Raw genomic sequence first — 11,334 nt, 5'->3', positions numbered from 1 at the left:
AAGTTGGTGATATTTCAGAATAACTATAACTATGAAGGCATCACTTTGCAAGCATTCTGATAGCAAATGTTTTATTATTGTTTTATTATTCAGGTTTTAAACTCCTCAGCTGTCTGATTGCCCGAGGATTAGGTAATTCCCATCTCGGGTTATGAAGCAGAGGGAAGTTTAGCAAAAATGGCCTTTCCTTCCCCACTAGTTTAGCCAGCCTGTCCCATCCCCAGCAGGTACATCTTATCGCATGGATTTCTGACACAGACTGGTGCGCAGTGGAACCGGGGCCGCTAGTTCCACTTCAATGCCACAGTGTGGGGGTTGTCTCATGTTAGGGAAGCAGTTAGGGTCAAACTGTGCCTGGGTCATAAGGTGATATACTTCAAAGCTGGGAGCTCGAATCCTGCATGCTTGCATAGCAGGTGCATCTTGCTCCGCGCTATTCAGAGCTGTCCACCTCCCCGCGCTGATTTTAATCAACTGAGAATATCCAGATCCAGCTTTATTTAGCACCGTCTGGATATTCTGAAACATGTACCACAGTTTAGGGAGCAGCTTTATCTTCATAAGGCAATCCCCCCGCAATTGATATCAGCACTTTGATCCATCTATCTGTTTAGTACTTTGTCACAAACTTCACACAGTTTTCACTAGGTATTGTGGACAAATTCCCATGACACCCAACTCACAGGTATCTTACAGGTTCCAATTGCCACCTCAGCGGTACCTGCAGCTCAGAGGTAGTTCTCCACCTGGTGAGGGGCATCATAGACCAATTGATTTTTAAAGACCATTCCCCCGATACTGTTATTTCAGTAATTATAGGATGAAGACTACAATCAGAGTCCTTGAGCAATAGCAGAATATCGTCTGCATACATCGAGAGAGCGACCCTACGCATACCTAATTGTAGGCCTCTGTGGTTGTGGAAGAAGGTGGCAGGTGGCTACGCAGCTAGGGAAAAGGATCGAAGAGAGAAGACAACCTTGCCTGATGCTTCTACGTTTTGCTATTGGAGAATACAAATTGTAGGCTTATTTTCTTGCTTTGGTGGTAGTATGTAGTAGAGTGATGCATTTGAGCACAGCTTTGCCCATCCCTTCTAGTAGTATGAGTAAGAAAGGCAATTATACATTTCCTCCCCTTCGCCGCACCAATGGGCAGTAGTATGGTTATCTAGCAATTTACCTTCACTGTCCACTGTGCTACAGAAATCCAGCCTTTTTAGGTTTAGTATAGCTAGTTTTGGTTGGGGTGAAGAATTCACATATTCTTACTACAGCAATGAAATCTCTTGCTCTGGTCATGCCATCCTATCTCTTAACGATCTTAATATCATGCAACTTTAGATATGCATTCACCCCTGGTAATGGCTTTAAACACTTCCCACAGCATAGCCCCAGAGGCAACCGAGCCCTGGTTTACCATGAGGTACAATAAAATTGCTTGCCTGTTTTCTGTTTAAAGACTGGGGTCTGCCAGAGCGAGGGGAAGTGGCTGCAAACCTGTCTCTAATTTAAATTTGTTTTTTAAATGGTGTTGTCACAGTTGAGCCATACTTATTGAACCCCACAACCACACACCAGACCTCTCCATCACAGAAGTTGTCCAGAGGCCTTGTTTAACCAATATGGCCACTTCCTTAGCAAAGGAGGAAGAGTAATAGAAGTACAAGCTCCCGCTATTGGCAAAATGATTAGCTCTCACAGCATGCAACACCCACCTAATCTCTATTGAAGTACACAATCACCAGTTGAGCCTTGTGGTTGTCACATTCCAGATAGGTCATGCAACACCCACGGAATGTCTATTGAAGTACACAATCACCAGTCGAGCCTTGTGGTTGTCATTCACCCCGCTCACATTCCAGACAGGTCATGTGACACCCATCTAATGTCTATTGAAGTGCACAATCGCCAGTCGAGCCTTGCGATTGTCATTCACCCCGCTCACATTCCAGATAGGTCAAGAGACACCCACCTAATGTCTATTTAAGTACACAATCACTAGTCGAGCCTTGTGGTTGTCATTCACCCTGCTCACATTCCAGTTAGGTAGCCTAATCTTACATTCGGGGCTTGCCTCATTCATATTTGTTGTGTTTGCAGTTTTCACTCCCTCTTCCCTCTAAGCTCTCCTGTCAGATCAGAAGCATGTCTGACATCAAACAACTGTCCAAGCTGTGTTTTAGTAAGTCGCCCAAACAGCTCTCCCAACAATCGCCTACCCACATTGCATGAGTAACCTTCCCAGAGCTTTACAGTCTAGCCTCCGGGTGGCTAAACGGGCATCAATCACATTGTAGTACAGACTCATGAGATGCTCCGCAGTGTTAGATATAACAGTAGTGATAGAAGCCCGTTCTTCTTGCATATCGATGAGAGATTAACTTGTCTTGAGATTGTATGTGGTTATTCGAGGATTAGTAGCTAGTGAATTGTGTATGGGGAGACCCTTTCTAACTCACACACTGACTGCCTCCCTCTTTTAGAATCTGTAAAGCACAAGAGCAAGTCTTGCTCACTGTGGAATTAACAACAGTTCGCCTTTCACGAACAGGTGGAGAGAACCTTCCAGATTTTTTATAATCTCTATCCAAGTGTCAATATCTTCAAGATGGTGAAACAACAACCTATCAATTTCCCCCTTTTGTCCATTCAAGGACGGAGAATTCATTTTTGTATTCTTCCTGGGGTGGGCGGAATTTGCGTAGTCGCGCTATACAAAGTTCTGCGAAACAGTAAAAAATCTCCGCAAGCACGCAAAAGTTTCACGAACACGCAGAATTGATTGTTCTGACCATTCGCAATGCTTTTTTCCTGTTCGTGTACACTGTTTGTGTGCTCGGGGAGAAATATCTTGTGAACACGCATTTTGAAAGCACAAACAAGCAAATAACTCTGGGAAGCCGCAGATTGCAGAATTTTTTGGCATTTCCGCGTTCTCTGCTGAACGCAAAATTACACAAATTCCGCAAATTTCACGAGTGGAACAGAATTTGCAGCCTTGGCCCAATTCTTCCTGCTGTGGCTCTTTGGTCACCAGATGGGCCCATACAGATAAGTAATATGTTTTTTTATCATTGTTACTAGCTGGGATCCCAGTCGGAGAACAGGTCGGATGAAACTATGGTGCAATGCTGTTGCATTTGTCATCACAGTTTATCCTTATATATTTATTTGCAGAGCTTTTTAAAGCACAAACATACACCCATCAGGGTATCAAGAGTACTGTACATATAGAAGTCAGCTCATATATACAAGAAAATACAATGCAAGAGGGAATATGCAGGGAGCAGTGTAAATACAACACAGGTTTTTGTTTCTATTGCATGGGCATAGTCTGACTCGATATTTGAGCACTTTAGCAATGGTATAAGAATGATTGCAATGTTCAAACATCTAGGATTGCATTTGGTCCTTTCAGCAAATGTTCATTTTATTACAGATGAGCATGTTTAACAAATACACCGTATAGAAGTAGAAAGAATACACTTGTTGCCTACATGTGATATAGGAGATTGTAATCACTGCTGTAAGTAGAGGCCTCTAATTTAGATTGTCCAGCAAACTGTCTAGCAATGTCTGTACAAATGGTGGCAGCTCCTGTCCCACACGCAACCATAAACCTGATGCACATATACGTTGGGAGATGCACACCTCTAAGCCAGTGGTATCTGTTTTCCAACCGACCCTAAAATTCTACTTGTCATTTCCAGGGCAGGATTGCTACTGATGGAAAGGGAATGTCAACAATAAACAGCAAAAACATAACATCCTAGATAACAAACTGAATTTCATTATCAGAAATGTGTTAAAACTGTGGATACAAGCACGAGAAAGCCTTGCAGAACAAAAATCACTTTGGTGAGTGAATAGGCAGAGTCAGGTCTTATCACAAGATGGCCAAATTGTCCTTATACTACAGTAGGCTATGAACAAGGAAATAAATCCAGATGTTGTTTTCTGTAACATTTGCATTTTGTCGAACTTTGATGCTCTCTGGAGTTTGCATATTTTAATCTCTGTGGGATAGGGGTAAGGTGGGACCCTTTCTTGACTAATTCTTTGCACCTACCATGACAGCCACTATTTCTGTTCCTTTGTTCCACATTTTGTTCAGGTATTTCAGGGCATCACCCTATATCTGTGTGAGGTGTGGATTTTTTGACGTAGCAACTGATGACTGTTTCAAATGAAAGACTTCAATATCAGTACATCTTCAACCGGGGTGGCCTTTTTGATACCTTATCAGAGAGCGTTTGGTAGGAAATGCTCTTCCAAGTTTATATTTTTCAAATGGCTTTGTCGCACTATGAACATTGATAGGGTTTCTCCCCTGAGTGGATTTTCTGATGACGTTTTAGTTCTTTATTTGTTATAAATGCTTGGTCACATTCTATACATTGATATGGTTTCTCTCCAGTGTGGCTTTTCTGATGTCGTTTTTGCTGTCCATTAGTTATAAATGCCTTGCCACACTGTGCACATTGATATGGTTTCTCTCCAGTGTGGCTTTTTTGATGTCGCTTCAGCTCTCTATTTGTTATGAATGCTTTATCACATGCTGTACATTGATATGATTTCTCCCCAGTGTGGGTTTTCTGATGTCGTTTTAGATGTCCATTTGGTATAAATGCTTTGTCACATTCAGTGCATTGATATGGTTTCTCCCCAGTGTGTATTTTCTGATGTTGTTTCAGCTCTCCATTTGTTATGAATGCTTTATCACATGCAGTACATTGATATGGTTTCTCCCCAGCGTGGATTTTCTGATGTCGTTTTAGCTCTCCATTAGTAATAAATGCCTTGTCGCATTCGGTGCATTCATACGATTTCTCCCCAGTGTGGGTTTGTAGATGCTGCTTTAGATTCTTCTTTTCTCTGAACACTCTGTTACATTCTGTACATTGGTATGGTTTCTCCCCAGTGTGGACCTTCTGATGTTTCCTTAGCTCTCCATTTGTTATAAATGCTTTATCACATTCTGTACATTGATATGGTTTCTCACCGGTGTGAATTTTCTGATGTCGCTTCAGCTTTCCATTTGTTATAAATGCTTTGTCGCATTCCGTACATTCATACAGTTTCTCTCCAGTGTGGATTTGTTGATGTTTCTTTAGATCTGAGTTCCATCCAAACCCTTTATTACATTCTGTACATTCATATGGCTTCTCCCCAGTGTGGACCTGCAGATGTTTCTGTAAATCTCCATTTGTTATAAATGCTTTGTCACATTCTGTACATTGATATGGTTTCACACCGGTGTGGATTTTCTGATGTTTTCTTAGCTTTCCATTTGTTATAAAAGACTTGTCACATTCTGTACATTGATATGGATTTTTTCGTGTGTGAACTTGCTGATGTATTTTTAAACTTTGCTTTGCAACAAATGCTTTGCCACATTCTGTACATTTATATGGTTTTTCTCCTGTGTGAAAATTCTGATGTATTTTTAAACTTTGCATTGCAACAAAGGCCTTTTCACATTCTGTACACTGATATGGTTTCTCCCCAGTGTGGATTTTCTGATGTCGTTTTAGATGTCCATTTGTTATAAATGCTTTGTCACATTCAGTGCATTGATTTGGTTTCTCCCCAGTGTGTATTTTCTGATGTTGTTTCAGCTCTCCATTTCTCATAAAGGCCTTGTCACATTCTGTACATTGATACGGTCTCTCCCCCGTGTGGATTTTCTGATGTCGCTGTAGCTCTCCATTGGTTATAAATGCTTTGTCACATTCTGTACATTTATGTTGTTTTTCTCCTGTGTGAACTTGCTGATGAATTTTTAAACTTCGCTTTGTAATAAATGCCTTGTCACATTCTGTACACTGAGATGGTTTCTCCCCAGTGTGGATTTTCTGATGTCGTTTTAGATGTCCATTTGTTATAAATGCTTTGTCACATTCAGTGCATTGATTTGGTTTCTCCCCAGTGTGTATTTTCTGATGTTGTTTCAGCTCTCCATTTCTCATAAAGGCCTTGTCACATTCTGTACATTGATACGGTCTCTCCCCCGTGTGGATTTTCTGATGTCGCTGTAGCTTTCCATTGGTTATAAATGCTTTGTCACATTCTGTACATTTATGTGGTTTTTCTCCTGTGTGAACTTGCTGATGAATTTTTAAACTTCGCTTTGTAATAAATGCCTTGTCACATTCTGTACATTCATACGGTTTCTCCCCAGTGGGGATTTTCTGATCTTTCATTAGGGTCTCCTTACTTCGGAACACTTTATTACATTTTGCACATTCATTTGGTTTCTCTCTAGTGTGGACTTTCTGATGTTGCCTGAAATTTCGATTTGTTATAAATGCTTTGTCGCATTGTGTACATTCATATGGTTTTTCACTAACGTGGTTTTGTAGATGCTGCTCTAGATTATTCTCCCTTCCTAACATTTTATTACATTCTGTACATTTATATGATTTGTCCTCTACGTGGACACCTGATGCTGCATTAGGTATTTCATTGCACAGAACACTTTTCCACAATCAGTCCATCAATATGACTTTTCTCCAGTATGAATTTGGAGATGTCGCATTTGCTCTTTCTCAGACAAATAAATGTTTTATGACATTCATACAGTTTCTTTCCTGTGTGTTCTTTCTGACACCAGGTTAGCTCTTCCTTCGTAATCAGCACCTCAGACTTGCTTCGCTATGTCAGTGTGTTATGTCTTCTAAGTATATCATCTGATGCCTAAGAGTCAAGTACAGGCCGCATTGGCAAGTTTGGATTTTTTGCTGTAAGAAGACTTTGACGAGGCATCAGCCTTCAAAGGAAGAGATTTCGAGGTATACTGCTTTTACATCACTTCCTACACGAGTGATGTTTAATGGCTTTATCGTTTTCGTTCATCACTGCACTTATTTCACCTGATAGATTAAGAAAAAGAAACACTGAATAAGCTGAAATGCAGAGTCAATCACAAAAATCTATTGGCATTTAATTGTCCCTATTGATAAGTAAGGTGAAGAAATTCTAGATTACACATTTCCGTGGTCCCCTTCTTTCGAGGAGTGTGGACTCAAGGAGTAACCAAGACACCAGAGAAGGTTCCTTGTTCGGTGAGTGAGACCCTCTCCCCTATGACACACTACAATGTTAAATCCATAGCGACAAGATGCCTCCCTTCTTGTCCAGGGAATGCTTCCTATTATCACAGGGCCTAATCAATAATACAAGCTGGAGCCTTTTCCAGTGAATGGACCCTGCAACACAAAGCATTAAAAAAAAACAGCAGGAAACATAAGCAACTGCTGCAAGTGAGTCCTTTATAGTATCAGAGAGAATAGGATAGGCCCCGGACAGGTAACCTGAGCATCTTATATATAGTGTAACTCCAGAGATCTGAGGCTCTGACCATATCTGCACATGAAACGGGAGGTTCACTACCATTTTAAACACACATTGGCAAAGTCAATAAGTATCATCTTTAAGACGTATAGGCTTTCCCAATGATGCACAACATAAGGAAAAAAAAGAAAAACAAAGATGCTGTGATGTGGCTACTCTTGCATCATTCTGTAGGTATGCAAAAAAAATTCCACAAATGCGTACATCTACAGAATGACACATGCACTGTTTTCCGTGTTCAGTCTGGTGTTAGCCAAGACCTCTTATTTTACAAAAATTACATATGTAATATACTTACTTAAAAGGGCTTTCAGCTCGCCATCCAACCGTTGTTGTTGTGCCATTCACATTTTGCTTCTGCCCACTACAGAATACAGCATGGAGCAGTGGGTATGCCTACTACAGTCACTGGCTAACTTCACTTTGAGTGATGGCATCTTAATCTTTCAAGAGGAGGTAGTTTCCTTCAGTGAAAATATTTATGTTTGTACTTAATTACATTAGCGATGCCTGTGTGTTTCGAGCTTCATGTTAGAGCAGGACGCATTCTATCAGCTTGTCACAGCACAGGACACATTCCAGCTTTATCAGTTCCTGCCTCCTGCCAATGATGTTGTAAATTCCTTTTGGAGCTGCCTTTGTTTATTTCAATGCTGCTATATCAGAGTATACCAGATGGTGTCCATTTGAATCTATTCTTTATAAAGTAATTAACTTTTTAGAATGCACACAATGGAATGCAATTATACCTCACTCCTGTCTGTATTTTAATTAAGCACTACAGCTGTGCTTGTAAACCAACTTAGTCTGTATGCCCTGCTTGTCTGTCTTGCTAGTTTGCTTTCAGTAGTCGTTTGTTGTGCTTATATAGATATTTAACTGTAACATAATTAATTGAATTTGCGATGTGCTGTCTTTGCAATCCTATCTATCTACCTCTGCCTGTTTGTGTGTCAATCTATCCGTCTACCTGTCCGTCTATATATGTGTCTACCTGTCTATCTATCATCCTGCCTATTTATCTAGTGTCCCTCTATCTACCCGTCTGCCCTTCTATCGATGAGACTTCTATCTTTGCAGCTCTATCAATCTTTTTGACTTCTATATCTCTTTACAAAGATATATATCTTTGTAAATCTATCATTCTATCAGCCTATCTATCTTTGCAGGTGTATCTGTCACTATCTGCCAAGTTAACGCTATCAATCTATCTATCCAACCCTGACTGCCTGTCTTTACGAGCTGCTCTGCTTTGCAAGCCTCTCTATTTATCTATCTTTTCAACCTTCTCTATTTGCAGCAAAGATTTACAAAAAAGCATTAGCAAAGGCAAGAGGCTGGCAGCCATCACCAGACCAATTGTATTTTTTAGGTTGGGTGTTAGTTTTACCTTTCGATTGTATCAAGTTTATGTATTACACACTGTTATTTATAGTGGCTTCCAGTCAGACTTCATCTATACGTCTGTTTTGTCATCCACATTTTATTATTTTTTCCTTTCCTCAATGTTTTTTGAGCGATGAGGGTCCGGCAGCTTCCTCAATAATGTTTTGCAAAATCCATGTCAGAACAAATCAAGCACTGACCAAGTCAAAAGGCTGATGACCAATGCCAGATCTGTTGACTTGGATTGCAGAATTTAAAGCACCATCCACTAGAGCGACAACAAAACAAGGCTTCAGGCCTGGACTGCAGCATTTATAGTGCCATATATATGACCTACTGTCCTTCAGGAAGGCAGTTAAGACTCATCTCTTCCCTACCAAAAAATAACATTCTCTCATGGTATTTGTCTTACTGGGCCTCCATAGCTGTCTTTCTTATTTCTGCTGTAAGCGCCGGGACACCCCTTTGCCTGGGCAGCTGTGCGCTATATAAATATTTATAACATAACATAACATAACATCGACTAGAATGACAACGAAATGTGGCTTCGGCCTGGATTGCAGTATTTATAGTGCCATCCACTAGAGTGAAACCAAAACGTGGATTCAGGCCTCCCTGTGTAGCCTGGTTGGGAGAGAAAATTAAAATAAAAAATAAAAAACACAAATGGAGCCTGATGCCCTGGAACAGAAATCCCAGGGGGTTTGGAGGTGGGGGGGTCATTTGTTTTTTAAATAACTATATCTGGAGTTCGTATTTAAAAAACAAACAATATTATATGCTCAGTGGATGGACATCAAAACCAACGGCAGCTGTCGGTGAAACTTATTATATAGTGAAATGAACCGCTGTGATGGTGGTTCCTTCCAACATACAGAGCTGACCGCTGGTCAGCTGTCATCTCTAAATAGGATGAACTACTGTCTGTCTGTCAGGGTGGCGGGCATTAAGTCCTCTACCACCATGACAGAAGGAATTTTTACCATTTATTAGGATTTCTTAACTAAACACACATCATAACTTCACTTTAAACTTTTCTTTTTCAGTGAATTTCTGGGGTTCATCACAAATATTTTTGAGTTTTGTGGATTCTGGTCAAGCATTTGCAAACACTTCCAGGGTCCTAGTCACTTGCCCAGCCTCCTTGGGGTTGGCAAAACTGCAGGAGGTCCAAATAAAGACAATGACCTCTTGCTGCATGTTTGCAAACCTCGGGAGTCGTGCTGAAGCATGCTATTCCTGCAGTCGGGTCTGCAAATTCCACAACAAAATATACCTTTTAAAAAGTTTGTTATTTGAAGGGGAACCCTTCGGACCCCCAACATGTTCTGGGGTCAGGGTTTACATACGCTCCACTATTATGCCAATTCTTCTTTTTTTTAGGATGTGGGGAGCGAATGACTGATTCCAATAATGACAACCACAACATTTTTCTTTTGTAGCAGCCAGCCAATCTGATTCACAGACGATTTCCAGAACCAGATAAGGACAACACAAAAATTAGCTCCCTTATCCAATAAGATTGAGTTATTCTTTCAAACTGCGGGTGCCCTAACACAGATTTGTGTATTTTAGTGTAATAACACTTTAAATAATTCCATGTGTTAACCATTTCAAATCCAACAGAAAAGTTTTTAAACACTAATTTCTCAAAAAATACTGAATTGATTTAAAACAATTGAAGAAATGGCTGTTCCTTGAGTAAAGTTTTACGTTCATGCCGCGTGTTGTGTAAATCCTTCAGTCTTTCGTTTCTGTATAGATAGCAAAGGTTCCTCTGGGAATTGAAATTGAAAAGATCACTTGTGCACCCCGCTTGGAGGGTCTGCACCTAACTTGCAGTGCTGACCCAAACAGGATGAACTTTTATAGGAAAGTTTTGTGCAGATTTGTTGAAGGAATTTCACCTGCAACTGGGGCTCTGCACTGGCATCCAGTAGGAAGATGAATGAGATTCAACCATCACAATCTAAACTCAACCCTTGCACTCATAGGAGGACACTCATTTTAAGAAGGGCTCCTCTCCGGGTCTTTCTCTGCACACGTGCAGCAAACTTCTAAAGAGAATATGGACCATCAATAGTGATCTAGAATTCAGAAAAGCAATAAAGACATGACTGCACCCAAAATCATGGCAGGAAACCACATGTCTCTCTCAGGAGAGCGTCTTCATTAGGGATGGGTGGGTTGTCCCAGACACTAATAACAGCATCCAGCGGTTAATAGTGGGGTTTTCGAGTCCTAGTCGGGTACGTCAATATCATTTTGGAATGATTCTTCTGGTTTTTCGACTCTAAGAGTGATAGAGACCAGATACCCTTACCACCAGTACCAGTGCTCTGACACTGTACAATTTACATGTCGAATTGAGATTAAGCAACTTTTAGGAAGTTGCCACCCTGTACTCCATACAAAGGCCCTCGCACACATACAGCTTCCTGACTGCCTGGGGAGACGTGTGAACAACTCTCCAACACATGAACAAAGGCAGCTGCCGCAGAGTGAGGCGTCACCTCTTCTCCCAGAATGGCCACACAGTGTTAGACCAAAAAGCGAGCTTCAAAGGTGAAGCCGCCTTTGTGAGAGTAGTTAG

At 40.9% G+C, this 11,334-nt stretch overlaps 1 protein-coding gene across 1 annotated transcript in view; it reads right to left on the bottom strand.

Moving 5' to 3' along the window:
- Positions 1-3,451: 3,451 nt before the first annotated feature.
- The window catches only part of LOC144767937 (uncharacterized), a 51,921-nt gene continuing 44,038 nt past the window's right edge, over positions 3,452-11,334 (bottom strand). Inside the window, exon 2 of the mRNA XM_078651283.1 lies at positions 3,452-6,874. Within this exon, the coding sequence (XP_078507409.1) occupies positions 4,307-6,397 (2,091 nt within the window). The 5' untranslated portion in view covers positions 6,398-6,874 and the 3' untranslated portion in view covers positions 3,452-4,306. The remainder of the gene's footprint in view (positions 6,875-11,334) is intronic.

This window comes from Lissotriton helveticus, chromosome 1_1 (genome assembly GCF_964261635.1).
Source record: "Lissotriton helveticus chromosome 1_1, aLisHel1.1, whole genome shotgun sequence".
Taxonomy (NCBI): Eukaryota; Metazoa; Chordata; class Amphibia; order Caudata; family Salamandridae; genus Lissotriton; species Lissotriton helveticus.
Note: the sequence above shows the minus strand (reverse complement) of the source record. Positions and strands in the feature narration are given on the sequence as shown.